Raw genomic sequence first — 18127 nt, 5'->3', positions numbered from 1 at the left:
CCGATTTGGGGTGGCTCGGGTCTCTGCAGGGCTGCTAAGAGCTGGCGGCAGATCCTCCCCCATGGCTGCCTGCCCTGTGTGCTGCGGCTCAAGGGGGCCGGTTCAGTGGCTGTGGAGCAGGACGGGACCCCAGGGGGTCATCTGGTCCAGCCCCCACTCAAAGCCGGCCAGCCGCCAAGTCACATCCGAGTCAGTGTTGGCGATGCAAAGCAAACCAAGCAGGAAGAGCCGAAGCTGCCTCCCCCTCCCCGGCCACAAGCACTTTTTTTTCCAGACAACACCAGAGAGTTTATGTTGCAACAGGGACTCGCAAACTCCAGCCTCCGACAGAGCCACGTCCCCCCTGACTTCCCAGAGCCACATCCTGGTATCCGAAATTGTGTGTAGCAAAACATTTAATCAGCTGCCCTGCTGTTAGCCCCTGCCTGCCCTTCCCGCTCACCTCTCTTCCCTTTTTAGCTCTCTCCGGTTCCTTCCCTGTCCCACCTACTTGCAATCCAAGCCCATGGAGCTGCAAGAAGCTCCAACCCTCAGGAAGAAAACTGCCCCAACTGCCACACTCGGCAGCAGGAGAGCCTTGCCTGGCTCGGATGCCCCATGTATCCTTTGCTCCTGAGCCAGTGTCCCAGGCCATCCTTCCCCACTCCTATTTCACCTGCATTTGCGTCTGGGCAGGAGCTGGCAGAAACCAGGGTGGCCTCTCACCTCTGCAACAGAGTTTCTCCTTGGCCTCCCACGACATGGGATTGCTCTTCTGGAAGGGCCATTCCTCCTCTAACCCGATCCCTGCCCACAGCAGGAATCTGGATGCTGTACCGCAGTCACCTCTCCCATCTTTCAGCAGCGCAACACATTTTACCTGCTCAAAATGTGTCTCACCCAAAGACAGACCAAGTCCTTTGTAGTGCATCTCTTGGGTTCAGGAAGGTGGTCAGATGGTTCCTTGGTCCTGTCTCTGAAAACAACCTCTACATGAAAACCCAGCACTACATTTCTGTGTTCAAATTCTAAATTGTTTCCAGATCCGTTTATTTTTGCAGACTGATAAAAACAGATTTGTTCTCATCCAGTGGACCATACCAAAGCAAAGCAGTGAATGCATGAAAAACATCCTGTAATGCTGCTGTTTCTTCCTTGTAGAGGTAAAGAATTATGAGCTGCCTTTTGGGTCAAAAGTCCAGGAGCAGCCCTGCGTGGATACCATGAGGGACATCGTGCTGCATGGCAGAGGACGCCCCGAGATCCCAAGCAGCTGGCTAGTACATCAGGTAAGCTGGGAGTAGCTGACTCAGAAAAGAGCAACCCACATTGTCCCACCTCCCTAACCTACCTGAAAAATTATTAAAGCTGTAATCAAAGCAAAAGTGGACAGAACTCTTGGGCCCTACGTCCAGCTCCTTCTTGGCTGGCTGAGCCCACATAAGCCTCACTAGACCCATTTCCCTGGGGTATAAAAGCCACCAGCCAGGGGTACGGCAGAATTTATTGATCAATAGCCATGATCAGGAAGCATTACGAATGCCAGCTGATGGCATTCGGCTATCTTGCAGATAACAGCAAAATGGAGCATTTTAGTGCAAGCTATTCTCATGAAACAGTAAGTTATTTGAGTCTCCCCCATTTCTCCCATAACCACCATATCCAGAAGCCTCCAGCTCAGAAACACACAGTCCCTCACACACAGCCATCTCACAGCAGGGACAGGGGGGAGAGAGGTGCATCCAGCCTCCTGCCCGCATGGTTGTGGAGGTTTCAAGCTCAAAATTACCTCTAACATGAGAGGTCAGGACTTGGCATGTGAGAAGAAGGACTTCTGCAAGGAAAGCCAAAACGGGAAGCATCTCCCGCGAGTGAAACAATTGGGAAACATGCGTGAAACTGAGAGCAGGGAACCTGGTAGGCTCAAGCCTTGCCAACGGCAAGTCTTTCACCAGCCTTCAGCTCAGAGGGTCTGAAAGCACAGCGTTTCAGCACAGAAAGCATAACCCAATGCTCTAGAATAGAAATACTTCAGCAATGATGAGATGTGCTCTGTTGAAACCATCCCCAAGCACACCCAGACCAACCAGTTCCAGAAACATAGCTACCTCCTGGCCCTGACATGGTCCTCTCTCCCCCAGGTCCAGTACTTTCTTCCATGCACTGAGGACACAAGGGGTAACAGGCACGCTGACCAAGATTTTCAAATCTTGCCTGACTTCAGTACTTCTTAAATTTCACGTGTCTTGTGGAAAAACACCATCGCTGATCAACAATTCAGTTCATCTGACAAACTGAAACATTGAGCCCGCTGGCTCACAGAGCCTTGCAGTGTTCAGTGCATAATTGTGCAGTATCCGCCCATAAAACACACTGCTACTGCTTCCACTCTGCCTGGATGGCATATAAAGCCAGGCTTTTCAAGAGGAAAGATATAATTTCATGATCTTAGAAGGCCATGTGTTCCCTACAATATCTCCTCTCAAAACCATGTTTGTCCAAAGACTCACAACCAGCCTGACTGACCAAAGCTGCAAACAGCATCAAATGAATCTGTGGTTTCTGCTGGACCATCAGTGAGTTTATCAGTCGTCGAGACCATTTCTGAAGTTCACCCAGCCTTTTTCCTTGATGAAGGCAAATAGTGGAACTTCAGTCGGCACTGCTACATATTTGAAGCCTTTGAGTATTCATCACAGACATTCACCTCCCAGGGTCTCTGATAAACTTTGAAACCACAGGAAAAATACAGTCACGCTTGGGCTGTCAAAAATCACACTCTGATAGAGCCCGACCATAACTGCACTGTTTGCTGAGCTGAAGAAGGGCCGACTGCAATCACCTCCGAGAAATAACGTTGCTGTAGTTGGGTTGGTCTAGCACGTAAACAGAGCAAGGCTTATATAGGTAGTAACTTTTATTAGACCACCTGATATTCACTGGGGAAGAGGAACAGAAAAGCCACGTTGTGTTCCTAAAAGTTTGCCTCCGACTAATCTTAGCTGATCTAATAAACATCTCCTTACAAGCCTGGCTTTACACGCTTTTCCAGGCGTTTTCCAGCCGGCCTCCCCAGGATGCAGCATAGGGCAGCACCATCTGCTGGGAAGCAGCAGAAAGCCACCGGTTTGTGCCACTCCTGGGGTCAACGGTTTCCTGCGGGAGAAAGCGTTGGGTGACAACAAGAAAGAGTGACAAATTGCTCACCTGACCGGGAAGCACCCATAGATGTTCCCACCAATGAAAATAAGTTTGATGCAGAGCTCCAAATGCTACTTCCACGTTTCGACCACCAGGATCACTCTCAGTCAAGTGAGGACCTACATCGTTGACCATGGTTTAAGGTTTTCAGCAGACATAAGCATTAATTTCCCTGACAGAGCTGACTCACCCAGCGTGCTGCCCATCAGCAGCTCCAGGGCAACTGTTTGCAAGGCTGCACAATAAAGCCCATTGAAGAAATTTATCCCCAAAGTTTCCCAGTTAACTTACAAACACCTTAAGCCCATGCTTCTACCTCGATTCACACCCCACCACATTTAAAAAAAAAAAACGTAGTGATTATTTAGACCAGATAAAATCCTGGATCTGGTTCATGAAGCAGCTGAACAGACTGTTGTACTGGCACAACTGAAGGGCTGGTGCAGGACAGAAAAGAGCAGTGGGAGCTTAAGTCAGTATTGCCACTAAAAATACGCTTGTAAAACTCAGCATCCTTTGGAAATCGGGTATCAAATATAAAACCCAAACTAAGTCCATTCTGTGAGCGTAACAAGATGTTCCAGTTGTACCATTCAGAAGAGCATCATCGCTACTTACAAGGCAAACTGTAAATAGATATTGCGATTTCAGGGCAAAATAAGCACAGAAAATCTAATGACTAAACCGTATGACAGTGCCATGTTCTGTTTGAGAAAAGGCTTATTTTAAAAGCTTCAGCTAAGCTAGCTCATTTTTGCATGTTAATCAATTATCCTCAAATCCTTTCAACTAAGCTAATAAATGAGTGACATAAGAGGTACTGAAACGCACCATCTGTCAGTTTTGCTGTACAACCCTGTTCTCTCTAATCTGTGTCCATTATGGAAGATTTAGTACGATGAACCTTAGCAGAGAGCAGCGAGTTCAGAGAAGGGTGCAGAAGGACAGATGACACTGATGGTACATCTCTGTAGGACTTGCATTTTCCTCTTGTGTTGGTCCATATGAGACTTTTGGGTTCTCCTAACTGCAAATTAAGAAATACACAAAAACCACTGAAAAACATGAAGCTATATTTAGAATAATGATCTTTCCACTGTGTTGCAACCTTGGTTGACAATGATGCAAAAAGCAATAGCACATGATAAGAATTATATAGGCAAAGGAGGGTTCAACATAGCTTCTGGTGCTAGCTGTGTTATTAGCTTAAGAGTGGGAAAAATACCAGCTGAATACTGCCATTTTGTTTCTAAGCCCAAAACATTGGGACTTTTTTCAGAGCACTACACAATTGGAAAAAAAATTTATTACTGGGAGACATAACCATTGAACTGAGAGGAACTGAATGTGTTCTGGAGCACGCTGAGAAGTACCCAATCCCACCTAAACCAGGACACTATTTTGTGGTGAGAAAACAGAGTTCAGCTGCACACTGCAATAACTATTTGGCACGGTGCACCCTTTCAGAAAGCTGCTAGAACAAGAAGTCACATTTAAGAAGTTTAATTCCAAACTTGGCTTTGAACCCCCCACAACCCCTCCCCTCCATCCAGGTGTAACAGCCAGGGCACAGGCTTGAAACCCAGAGACCTGGGCTCAGCTGCCAGCCATGCAGCCAGCCTGCAGGTCACCTTCTGCACCTCTCCTGTCCCTCCCGATTTTAGGATGCTCTGATCTGAACAGGCGAGGCTGAGACAGGAGATGGAGGGCCTAATTCCCTTGGGAATTTAAGTCCCACAGTCAATGCAAACCAATTTCCAGGGAGGATTTCCAGGGAGCGTGGAAAATGGGACCAGATCCCAGGTGAGCTGAGGCTGCTGCTCTAACACAAGCAGTGCCAGTAACGGTGCAAGCACTGGCATTTGCCACAACTTACCGAGGCTGTTTTCTCCTGTGCTTAAGCTTGGCCAAAAAAAAGTGCTTCTGCAGGAAGCGGTTAAAAGTATGGTAAAACACTGATTGCTTTAGATCAGCTTCTAGCTCCTCTTCCTGCTGCCTTTGGATCTTAATTTCAGCCCTTCTGACTGCAGGGAATGCGTTTTCTGTGCGACACCATCACGGAGTGCTGGGACCACGACCCCGAGGCTCGCCTCACCGCCCACTGCGTGGCCGAGCGCTTCAACCTGATGGCACAGATGGATTGTGACGACATCCTCAATAACAACACAGACAACGAGGCCAGCAAAACAGCTTCTCCAGGCGGGGAGCACCAGGACAGTGATGGGAACAGAAATATGCAGTGACACAGCAGGCAAAGAGCCTCATCGCGAGAAACGAGAGGATAAGTGAGAAGCATTTAGCTCATGGGGAAAAAACCTCACTTCGTTTTTCAAAATGGAACTAAGATCTAGTACATAACTTATTTATAAGATCTGTTTCCTCCCACAGATACAGTGAACTGTGGAATCAATACTTTGGTTAAAGTGCAACATTATATATGAACTGACTTTGTACTTACTTTAAATGTATAATGATGCAAAGCATTCCTTTTATTATTTTTTAAAATAATAATGTTTAATCTTTTATTAATAAGCACCTGAATTCCATGTCTATCTTTTGAAGTCCTTCCATATTGCCATCACGAGTTTCTCTTCTAACTGCTTATTCTGCAGAGATCAAGACAATTTTCAATTTTCCATTTTTAATGGCCTCCACACAAAAATCTGTTGTAGCAGCAGAAAAAAAATCCTGAGATATAACACACCCTCAGCGGAAGAAATGCTGGCACCCAAGAAAATTACTCATTGATAATGATAATTACTGTCATTGATAGACAGTCCTTAGAGTGTAAAGATACCCGATAATCCAGTTTGCAAAAGCCTGATTGGCTGCAACTCCAACACACCTTTTTTCACTGGGGAATTCCTGGGTGTACTTGATAGTTCAGGTAGGTGCGTGAAGTTTCTTCAATAGAAAAAAAAAAGTCACCAATACAGACACTGCTGTTTCACTCTAAGAAGCCTCCATACAGGGTATCTATACAACTCTTTCCCCGTATCAGTCCAGTCTTCAGCCACCTCTAGCCAACAGATCTGTGCCACAGTAATACCGTCAACACAAACATATTGGCTCATTCTTCTTGCAACTCTTTCACACCCCTCTGCTGTGTTACTCAACCTGAAGAAACATGATCAGACAGAACTGGGACCTTTACTCCTATAACCACCAGGCCAAGCCAGGCTGCCTCTGTAGTGGAAAGGCAATTAAGGAAAGGTAAGTCATACCTCACTCTGAACCCTGGCACTGTGCAAATCTTAATCCCTCCACCCTTGGGAGCAAAAGGTAAAAAACCTTAGCTGCTCCTAAGAAGCCCTGCAAGCCCATACCTGACACTCACCTACACCGAGGTATATCTCCGAGGACAGCATCCGAGAGGAATACTTTGCCTGCCAGCACACAGCTGCATGGATCAGCCCCTACAAGAGAGGGGAAGGGAGAAAACCGCACAGCAGCCATGAGCTTTCTACAGCCGAGGCTCCCCGATGTGGAGCAGGGACGCAGATCTGCAGGGCTGTTTTGTTTTTCTAAAATGCACAGCTATGGCAGCACCAGCCCATACAGAAAGCTTTTCTTCTCTTGCTATTGTTTCCACCTCTTCGGACCGTTTCCACAGCTCCTAAATTAAAAGCCTAGAACAAAATCGCCTCTAATCCCTTCAAAGAAGGACGGAAGGGGAATGAACTAGGCTGCATCAAATCTAAATAATAAAAACTTAACTTCAGCTACCATGCATAAATCTCCACCTGCAACTGTGACCATACCTTTCATTTTAGGGACATGGTTTAGTGGTGGACTTGGCAGTCTTAGGTTTATGGTTGGACTCGATGATCTTAAAGGTCTTTTCCAACCTAAATGATTCTATGATTCTCCCCAATTCCCCACCTGGCTGCTACCTCCTGTCATCTTGTGATTTTTTCAAGCTAAGCCCCTTCTCTTGAAGGATATCCTCCCCAGTTCACCATAAACACACCCTTTCCACCCACCTGACTTCAGCCTCATTTCTTTAATAATCACTGTTCTACTGTACGTATGCCCAAGAGAAACAGAGAGCATGGGGCAGCTTTTCTGACATGGAGATAAGAAACTACGGAAACACACCGAACTCCCCCCAGGCTGTCCAATCTTTCCTTCCCGTAATATTCCATGCAGAATTTCCCCTACCAAGTTTTGCACCACATTGTTTGGATATCACATTGATGAATACGTTTACTTGTTCTTCCAAGTTCAGTTCAAGAGGCTTTAAAAGACACTCTGACCTGTTCTTCCACAGGTGACTGGGACAGACGGGGATCAGCAGATGCCGAAGGCTGCATCTCCGATTCTGATGACTGAAATCCAAATTCTCCTGGGGAGACAGAGACTTAATCCTAGGCTTGACAGTTTATATTGTAAATACGCTGAAAAACTTCTCAATCTATTCCCCTCCCCACACCTAAAATCTTGAACACTCCGATTTACACATTGCATTTTTTTCCATGAAAACCAAGTCCAGAATCAAGCTTTCAGGATTACGCGCCTGAATGCCTGCGTTAAATAGCAGTGACTTGTCACACTCCGTTTTCCATGAGCAGCAGGGTACGCAGCACCTCTGAAGCCACTTATTTAAGCTCCAAGATCTGTTTATAACTCAGGGAGCCTAAAACCACAGAGATCAATAAGAACTTTGCTCTTAACTTCAGTGGAGCCCAATCAAGCCAGAAAGACAGAAGGGAACATAAGCCGAAATCCTACAGTTTGCCACACTCCCCGTTGAACACACTGTGGTTCTAGCAAATATCTACATAGGAAGCAGCAGTGAGCCCTTCCCTTCGCTCCAGAAGGTACAAGATGGAAACAACAGCAGTTATGCAAAAGAATCAAATCTGGTCAGAGTTAAAAATACATCCATTAGTCCATAGGGTGCTTGCAACTCTCAGAAGAATCACATAAATGTTTCATAATTTAAGCTGGATATTCAGTGGCTAGATTTTTTTTTTAAACTGTTTTCAACTATGTCCTTTGTTTCTAGAAGCAACTAGAAATTTGCATCGGAACTAAATCCACATCAGGAAGCCATTCCAGCTCTTGTGATCATCTGAGCAAAGGAAGGCTTTACCTTTTTTTTCTTTCCTAGCAGCACCCCCATGTTAAAAGAAATCGTTTCATGTATTTTAAAAGACTACTACTTCAGCGTTGGGTCTATTTTTACACAACAAAATTAGTAACAGCTTTCTTAGTGTGAAACCACAAGCATACCAGATGAGGGTGGAAGAGAAATAACTTGACTAATAATATTATATAAGGAACACAAATGGGTTTATAGTCAACATGGGAGCTTTTCAGTCTGTTTTACAGCCATCACCTTGACAAATTCCCAAATCAAAATTTTAAGCAGAGCTCAGTGACTGAGTCGCAAGTCTGTATTTTAATAAGCACAAGTTTGATCCCTGGAGTATGCTCAGCTGATAAAGGTTTGGCTTCTGCTTTGATGACTGCAATATTAAGAGCTGGACCTTGCACCACAGCCCTTGCTGTTTGTTTAAAGCAAATCTGCCATGTGACACAGATAAAACAACTATGAAACATATACAGTGTTACCAATTTATTTTCTGTCCCTCTACCACCCCGTTTGGTGCAGGTACCGATGAACTGTGGAAGTTCACACGTTGCCACCACAATTCCTACCCCAAACCCTGGAACTGGCCAAGGAGCACACCCCAAATGTGCCGCAGACCCAGAAACAAGGAGGAACTAATCCCACTGTTTTCATTTTTATTTTTATTCCTGGTTAAACATGAAAATGCCCAATGGATATCCAAAACTAACACAACAGGGTGGTTGTATAGAATATCACAAACAAGACAGCAGGGCCTAAAACATTCTTCTGCTGGAGAATATAGTTACTACTCAAGTGCACAGTGCCAAAATGTCCCACTTTAAGGGCCAAGGAAAGCCCAGACAGACAGCTCTCCAGCATAAAAGATAACAACAACCTACTCTTCCTGGTCACCTGATCTCTAGGAAAGCAGACAGAACAAATGAATCATTTTGTAGTTTTATTATCCCCACCCCCACTTCTCACAAATGGACTATGACTCGCATTGAGATCTCAGTGCATTTCACAGCAAAAAAAATGTACAAGAGGATCAAAATAGTTGTGCATAAACCCAACTCTTTTTTTGCACAATTTACAGTTTGTGTTGAAAGTTAACATGGTTATTTAAACCTTCTGATGCATTCTTACACTTGTATCTTCTCCATGGAAAACATCTTACCAGATCACACAGTTGTGAGTTCTCATGATGCTGGATCAGGTGCAGCCATTGCCATGGCTGGGAAGTGGCAGATAATGTTATATACACTGATTGGAAGACTACATCAGAAGAACAAACAGATTAAGGCACCACTGTTGGAAAAATTAAGGTAGCTTGTAGTTGCAACAATAATGAAAGCCATAATAAGTACTATTCTTAATTGCCAGCAATTCTTAGACTTCAATAAAATAGTTATTAAAAAAACCCAAGAAACAAAGGATGTTTGTACCTGAATACAGTTTCCTGATATCTGATTGTGTTTCAAATCAATACCCAGTCCTCAGCATAATCAGCTTTTCTTTTTTTTTTTTATGGTAAGATGAAAAACCAGGACCTACAGTCCATGTATTCACAGGTCACATTTCACCACTTTGTTCTGAATAACACCACAGGAGAAAAACCAAAACAATCCAAAGGACAGTTTGTAACACTGATACTTCACCTCTGAGATGATTAGATGGGCAGAGAAATTTAAATACAAAATTGTACGTTTTCTGTTCATTTTGAAAGCCTTAGTCCTCAGGAAGGGAAGGTGGAGGAGGAAAAAAAAGGCCAAACCTCATTACATTATAACATGAGAAAAATCCAAGTCACTCAGAGATTTAATAAAATTAGGAGTTGAAAAGTGTTTAAATTACTTTTCCAATTCAAGTCAATTATTTCAAGTATATTAAAACGTTTCAGAGGAAAAATTTCTCCATGGTTACAATTCTAATTGCTTTTATAAATCCATAAAAAAGAAAGGTAGTCTCTACATATATCCCATATTCCTCCGATGCATGCACGCGTTTTCTCTGAAGAAAAAAAGTCATCATGATCCAGTTGTTTCTTAACACTGATTTCAGGCACATCTTCCAAACACCCCTCCAGTTTTCGCCAAAAAAAGGTTAATCACTGGGCATAAAAGCAGCAGTTTTTTGTTGCTGTTGTCTACAGGGGTACTGAGCAGGTTTCAGTTATTAAAGAGCTTGACGCAGATTCTGAAAAAAGTTCCCATGTCACTCCAAAATCCAACAGTTCCTTCTTCTCTTAGGCAGCTTTTGCAATCAGATCTACATAGAAGAATCTTACACAATTCAGATAAAATCTCTGATACAAAAAACAAGTTGGTTGAATGTACCTGGCAAGTTTGTCTCTACAACTTTGATTTTTTTTTTTTAATCTTTTTTTTTAATAGCTTTAAAGTGCCCTAGTATATTTATTTCTTTATGCTCATTTAAACTTTCACAATTACATAAAAAGGGGACACTCAGTGTGATTACTGTGTTTTGAGAGACAGAGGAAAAGGAGAGGAAAATCAGAAAAAACTCATCTTAAAGAAGCTTTTCTAGTTAGTGTCTGTTTGCTGAATTTGCGCAGCAGAGACTGTTTTCCAGAGGGGTTTATGATAAACCCAGCCATCTCCCTGCAATTCAAAGAGAAAATATGGTTATAATAAAGACGCTGCCCTGGGAGAATTCCCTTCGCACAACTATTAGACTGATAGCTGTGAAAACCAGAGGGACATAGCTTATACCTTTAACTCCTACAGATTAAGACACAGAGATCAACGCTGCAGGCTTCTGAGACTACTTCAGAACACGTACGGACTCTTGCCGAGCCGCAGCACTCTCTGGGAACTAACTGCACTTGTAGTTAACCCAGATGGAAAGCCACTCTTCACAACTCCATGATCCAGATTACTTTAAAAAGCCAAACAAGAAGCCAGCAGAGAGGCAGCTATCCAGGATTATCAGCTCTAACACAGCCCAACTGCTTACCCAGAAATGAAGTAGCTCAGGATTATGTTTAAACATTTTCTGAGTAGATCTGTATCTTGGATTAGCAACAGAATTTCACCTCTTCTAAATCTAGATACTGACAATACAAATATCTAAATGTGAGCTAATCATACTAACAAAGCTTTAGAGAACAAAAAAAACTTTATTGGAGCTAACAGATAGTCCTGAACTTTAAAACACAAAACCGGAAAAAAAAACCCAACCAAGAAAAAACCCTTTTTAGCCTACGTTTTAAACCCTTGCTAGACCACAGATATGGGAAAAAGAAGGGGGAGTTACATTACTGCAGTTTAACAGATAAAGCTTTCACTACAAGGAGAATCTAAACTACTACAGCATTAAGTTTTAGTTGAGTCCTCCCTTCTTGCATGGGGCTCAGCAAAGCTCTCTACACAAGCAGGATCTCATAATCTGGATCACAAGGAAAGCCTATTCCAGAGTTATCGTACCGGCAGCTCCCAGTCTTCCTGGGCAGTCTGCAGTTAACCTTGTTAAAAGTCTTACTATATTATTATTACTACCATTATTGAAATACAGGTTAAGCCACTGAACAAACACGCTCCATCCAAAACATAACATACAAGAACACAAAAAGTTCTAAGTTGAGAATGAACTCATGTTCCTTCTTGCTAACAGTAATATCTTGGGTTAATATGCACACACCGTAAGCAAAATTAGTACTACTGATTTTATTTGGGTATTTACTGTTACAGTCTATTTACACGTGTGCATGTAAAGCTGTTTTCCATGTGCCACAAGGAAGTGCTTGATAAAAGAAACCGAACCACAAAGCAGGCAAACATTTTGTTGCAAGGGAATCGGAAAACCAAAGCGTTCGGGAAGTTAAGGGTAAAGTCACACCTTTACATGTTTGGGAGTGCTTATGTCACCTTACTCCTATGGATCCCGTGGAGCTAAACTATAACATCTAAGGCCAAATACTCTATTCTGACAGGACACGGACCCATATGCACACCTGCTTTCATTGTAGCTCTGCCTCTGCCTTCATCAACAGCTAACTGCTTGGGAACTTACTTCTTTAAGGAAGTATTTAGTACACCAAGGTGTTTCTGTTTCAGCACGAAGCCTCTCTTCATTCCTCTGTCGTTCTTCAAGGGCTCGCTTGTGCTCCGTAGCCTTATCGATGTCTCCATCCCGCAGAGACTCTGTTACATGCTGCCACAGCCTCCTACAAAACAAATTGTTAACTTCAGTTTTCAGAAGTTTTCTCAGCCTGCCACCTCGAATGACAGGATCGCCGCATGCAGTTCTTTCAGAACAGGAGGACTCTCTCCACTTATGCAAGACAAACCAACCGGGTCAGAGCACGATGGTGCAGTGCAGGTGGAAGAGCTCACGGCTGAGTCTTATAGCTACACTAGCAATTAGGAGCAGATAGGAATGGCTCTGAGGTTTTGGCTCTGCCAATCCGATGTCTGTTTGTACACCCTTTAAAGCTGCTATGGCAGCGTTATTCAACAAGCAGTTTCTTGTGAGGACCTCCCTTGTCAGGAGCTGCCCTGCCGTGTAGCTGATGGTTCAAAACAAAACAAATAAGGAGACTCTGTTCTAGCAGGCACTTTATGAACTCATAAGACAACTCTGTCCGTGAATAAAAGAGACAAGATAAACAACCATGTGCCTGCACTTGTTTTTTGCACTTTTTATTATGCACTTAATTTTTTATTTTTTTTAAAAACAAAAAACAAGATCACTGCTGCTAAGCACTATACACAAATAATATCTACATTTGCAGGTTTTCCTAAGGCATTCACCAGACTGCTTAGGACAAAAAGGGTCAGACAATAGTAAACACATACTCTACCTAGATTCAAACGGTCCTTGTTTCTCAAGGGGCCGGACTCGTTTTCTTGTCACAGACAACTTTGTCAAGTCCACGTATTTTGTCTCCCCATTGCTGTAGGTGAACTCAAGCACACTGTTCCACTCCCCTTGCACTCGGCACACCACTGTGTTCGTCGTGTTCTGCTTCACTTCACCCGTGACTCTAGGAAAGCAATTTTTATTTTTAAAGGCCATGGCTGAAGACACATTGAGGACTATTCCTTGCATAATCACTCAACTTCATTCGGAACGAGTTTGCAAACTTGTCACGCTGTCTTGAAAAATGTTAAGTTACTGGAATTGCATTTGCACAGAGAAGCTCAAAGAGCAAAGTGACTTTCACTCATAGCTCTAGTTCTCTTCACATTACCCAGGAAGCTCCATTTTTGGCTTCAGCTTGTTTCAAACCTTTTAACGGAACTGAAAATGAAAAAGAAACTAACACAGGATGGTTCACATGTAATAAGCGAGTTGATCGTTTCCACTTGAAACACCACATCAGATGTGTAGTTCAGACTTAAAAAATAAACTTTCTGCCAAGAATGTATCTCACTACCTGCTGGCACTTTATCTCCCATCTTTACATCTCAATGTTCTCCATATGTAGGTGGTCTCATTTTTATGTTGCTCACATAAGCAGCAGACACACAAAAGCAGAAAGCAAGGTAGGAAACTAGGAATCAGGAGAACTGCTTTTCTTTCCTGTCTCTTCCACAGAAACCTCTACCAATAACAAGATATTAAAAATGTCTTTCTGATATGCAATATTTCATTCAAAGTGCTGCACAGATGCTCAAGTATCACCATAATTACACACGCCAATGCATATTTTTCTTCTCAACATCAGGACCTGTCCAAAGACCTCCCGACACGCACTTCATCCTGAATCAAGGAGTGGAAGCTTACTGAGCATAGCTAGGCAAACAAATTACCACTCTCAAACAGAGAAAGAAGAAACAAAAGGGTCTGCGCACTATGCAAACAAGACATTCTCACTTGTAAGGTGCTGCAAGATTCACAAAGGACACTATCTCCAGCTCCAGTTAAACTGCAATTACATGTACACAAGCTCTCTACAACACACCACTCTCCAGGTTCCCCTTCCCACAGTTCATCAGCACTCACATAAAGCATGTTACATCTCCTTTCACACTTACATTATGTGCAGCTAATAATAGCACACCACTGGTTTGCTGTTATTTCCTTTGAACAACTGCATACAGAGGAGCAGAAAGCAGCTCTTCTGTGCTCCCACCTTGCCCATGCTGGCTGTGCGGTGCCACGCTCAGAGGAAGAAGGGAGTGCGGGACACACAGATGCCACTTCCCCTCTTCCACATGCGCCGGTCACTTCCAGCTATGTCTGCATCTACCTGTCCCCCCCAAGCCCTGCATCAAAACAGAAAAATTAGTTTCTCGGGCAACGAAACAAGTATCACAGGCCAGACTTTCCAGCACAGAGATACTGGATGCCAGTCAAATCAGACCTGCGGGGAATCCCCAGGGCAAGCAGGGAAAGCTCGCAGCCAGCTCAGAGCAGGGGCAGCGGCCAGGGCTTCTGCCACATCTTGCACATGCGGGAGGCAGCTGGAGCCACATCACAGTCCAGCAGCTCAAACCTAATTTAACTTTATTAGAAAGATCTTCCAAGAAAACAGACTGAGAAGTATGTGCTGCTCAGACACAGTTTTCTATTACAAAAATTTAGATTCATTCAAGAAAACAGGCCAAAGTTGGAGCAATATAAGCAATAAGAGCACATTTACATTAAATTATTAAGCTTTTTTTTTGTGGAAGTTAACAAGTGCTAATAGTTTCTGAAAACAACTGGAAGAGTAGGCAACAAGCAAGTAGCCTCCATTTTGTGCTGCTTTTTCATCCTGTGACTTCCACACGTCAAAGCTATTACGCATGGTGGAGCCCCTGTCCTCTTCCCAAGAGATCTCTGAACAGACTGAATCCACAGGATGCCAGAGACCAGCCCATTCAGATTTTGCAGTTACATCTTCACAAGTTTAAGAGCTTAATTTTTCCAAGCGCTGTGTGGTTACTGACATCCAGTATTTTAGTATCAATCACAAAATTACTGTCTACTCAGCTTCAAGTAAACAAAGTTATATCACTCACTACTAAGGTGCAGTATCGAGCTGCTACATTAAACTCTCATTGCAACCTATATTTCTTCAAGTTGCGTTGCTCTGTGACACAACCATTCCCAGCATTGCAGCTCATAATATCTGCCTGAACTAATATTAGTGATAAAAATCTGCTAGCATTTATTTGTAAGCTTGGCATGATTGATATATGCCTAGCTGTTCATTATCATCACGCTAAAGAGGCACAGGACCACAGAGCCAATATCCAGCTGAGGTCTAACAACAAGGGTCACTCTACCAAAAAAAAAAAAATCTATAACATTGCCATAGCAACTCACTTGCACTCTACGTAACCATGACAACACTGCTGCTTCCCTATCAAGACACTCTTGGCAATGTCCAATCATCACCATGTCAAATTTTCAATAGTTACAGTACCTTGAGCAGATATGTCTTTAAAAAGCCTCTACATCCGTGACTAATTTCAGAGAGACAAGTAACAAAACAGTTTCCAAAATTAAATCATTGAAGTAAAATTGCATCCTATCGCTTATTTTTTATGGCACAACAGGAGCTATTGCAAGGTGGAAGATACATTGTAAGCAATGGAAACAAAAATCCCAAATGATGCATCACTTCAAAATTCTGTCAAGTGAAACAGAGCTACACGTAAGCTTCAGTTCTCCAGATGCCATTGGGTCAGGGGAGCTATGGTTGCAAGTTAAATTCAAAGCACGTAAGGAATTTATGGGGCAAAGCGCTTCAAAGATGGAGGTTTTGATGGGGTTTTTTTGTTTTCCTTTAAACAATAAATATGGCCTTGCCCTACTGTTTCAGGAAAAGTGATTTAGAGAATTTTTTGCAACCTGTGAGAGCAACCCACATTTAAGAAGTTCTGATGTTCTAGGCTGTTACATATTTCATTATTCTCTGTCAAACATTTAATCTAAGAAAGGTTTAAACAAGCACGGTCCAGTAAATGGCTGAGAGCAAAATGCTTTGGAATCAGACATTCTTTGTGTAACTACTACTTAATTTTCTCCTTAATTAATTGTCTCTATATTAGCACAGGGCTAATCTGCAGCAGTCTTACCGTACAATCTCTAAAAACATCAATGTTAATGAGTTCTAAAAGCTTTTGCACCAAGTGTGCAGACGTTTCCTATAATCTGCTGCAGCAGTCTTACCATACAATCTCTAAAAGCTTCAATGTTAATGAGTTCTAAAAGCTTTTGCACCAAGTGTGCAGACGTTTCCTATAATCTGCTAGAAGTAACCCCAAGCAAACTTCCCCTGGATCTTCTTTCTTTTATCTGTTAGTTTTTAACCATGCATACACATGAAGAATTACCACTACAACAACTACCATTTTTGTCTTTAAAAAAAGGTATTTTTACCTAGTGATTTTCTAGGTGCTTAAACTTGATAGTCTTACGTTTCTTATACAGAAATCCTAAGACCAGTAAGCAACAGAAGACTATTTACTGATGTTCCCTACAGTGCAACTACAATGCATGTTGCAAACAACATGCAACCCTTTAAGACAGTGAAATCAACCTCATTTCAAACAAGGAGCAAATCAAAAAATAGGAAAAAAAAACCAACTTCTGTCAGTAATATGAGAATCTATGGCAGCCAGGAATAAAAGCCACGAGCTCTGTCTTCCCGGTGGTTTGAACACAGTCAGACAAACACGGAATTTCCTTACTGTCTTTAAAGGCAACCTGATTTTTCCTTGAGGATCACATGAGATGCAGTTGTTTAGCTATGATACTGTTTAAGAGCACAGTAATACCTTCAAGTGTTTACGAACAGGAAAAACTACGTCTTCTCAGACTATCAAATGAGTATTATTCAGCACACAGAACAGGGGAGTTACATAGCTACTGCAGTTCTAGAGTGTGGATTACATGGAAAAATAGAAAAACGTGTTCTCACCGATGCAATTTGCCACCGTAGAAGGGCTTGGTGTGAAAGTTAATACTTGCAGAATACCCAGTCTTCGCACAGTTAATGTTGACTTTTCCTCCCAGTTCTACCCAGGGAACAGTTAAAATTGACCGAGCGTATGCACAGGGCAGAGAGAACGTGTATTCTTCCCCATGTTCCAAGAGACTTAAGAGACCTGCGTGAAGAAATAAAAGAATCCCTAAATCAGCACCACTTTAGACAAGACCAAACAAGTTATTGAAACAGATAGCCAATAGTACATCTGACTACTTTTCCTCATAGCCCCTCACACACACACAAAAAACAAACCACCCCCAAAAAAACGTGAAATTGAAATTTATTACAGATTCTAGATACAAACATTTTCCTGCAATTACTAACCTGAGTAACATGCATTCATGTTTCTTTTGGGAAAAGAGACATTTATCCTAATAGTACTGCTCCATAGAGTACAACATTGTGCTGTGCAACATACTTTTCAGTAGTATGTAAAAGGGCTGGTCGCTCTCTTATTGATAGTTCTGGAGCATGGCAACACAAGACTTATGCTGCCAAAAGGAAATAACGAACGAATACCCTGCAGATCCTGAGGAAAGCTAATACTCCTGTTTTCCCTCCCTTTAATACATCCTACCCTATCTGAAGGCAGGTAGCAGAGACAATCCTCCCTATCTCACCTCTCTGTCAAGATAAACCCAACTCTTTCCTGACAGTAGCTTTTGCAATAAATGTCAAGTATCTCATAAAAAACTAGACTTCCCTTTGGGTTTTAAGATGTGTGGGTTTGTTTTATTCCTATTAAAAAAACCAACTGTCATGCTTTAACCTCAGTCGGCAAATGAGTCCCACCCAGCCACTCGCTCACTCTACCCCCCCGCCCCATGGGATGGGGGAGAGAATTGGAAGAGCACAAGTGAGAAAAACTCGTGGGTTGAGATAAAGACAGTTTAACAGGTAAAGCAAAAGCCGCACACACAAGCAAA

At 42.8% G+C, this 18127-nt stretch overlaps 2 protein-coding genes across 2 annotated transcripts in view; one reads left to right on the top strand and one right to left on the bottom strand.

Moving 5' to 3' along the window:
- Positions 1-5581, top strand: part of LOC103908596 (TGF-beta receptor type-2-like) — a 34177-nt gene extending 28596 nt beyond the window's left edge. The window contains exons 6-7 of the mRNA XM_009290992.2: positions 1141-1268; positions 5211-5581. Of these exons, the coding sequence (XP_009289267.1) occupies positions 1141-1268; positions 5211-5423 (341 nt within the window). The 3' untranslated portion in view covers positions 5424-5581. The remainder of the gene's footprint in view (positions 1-1140; positions 1269-5210) is intronic.
- A 3365-nt stretch (positions 5582-8946) lies between these two features.
- The window catches only part of OSBPL11 (oxysterol binding protein like 11), a 27408-nt gene continuing 18227 nt past the window's right edge, over positions 8947-18127 (bottom strand). The window contains exons 9-12 of the mRNA XM_009290991.1: positions 17133-17319; positions 13080-13262; positions 12290-12443; positions 8947-10878 (exon numbers count right to left, since the gene is read on the bottom strand). Coding sequence (XP_009289266.1) covers positions 10801-10878; positions 12290-12443; positions 13080-13262; positions 17133-17319 — 602 coding nt within the window. The 3' untranslated portion in view covers positions 8947-10800. The remainder of the gene's footprint in view (positions 10879-12289; positions 12444-13079; positions 13263-17132; positions 17320-18127) is intronic.

This window comes from Aptenodytes forsteri, unplaced genomic scaffold (genome assembly GCF_000699145.1).
Source record: "Aptenodytes forsteri isolate BGI_AS27 unplaced genomic scaffold, ASM69914v1 Scaffold29, whole genome shotgun sequence".
Lineage (NCBI taxonomy): Eukaryota > Metazoa > Chordata > Aves > Sphenisciformes > Spheniscidae > Aptenodytes > Aptenodytes forsteri.
Note: the sequence above shows the minus strand (reverse complement) of the source record. Positions and strands in the feature narration are given on the sequence as shown.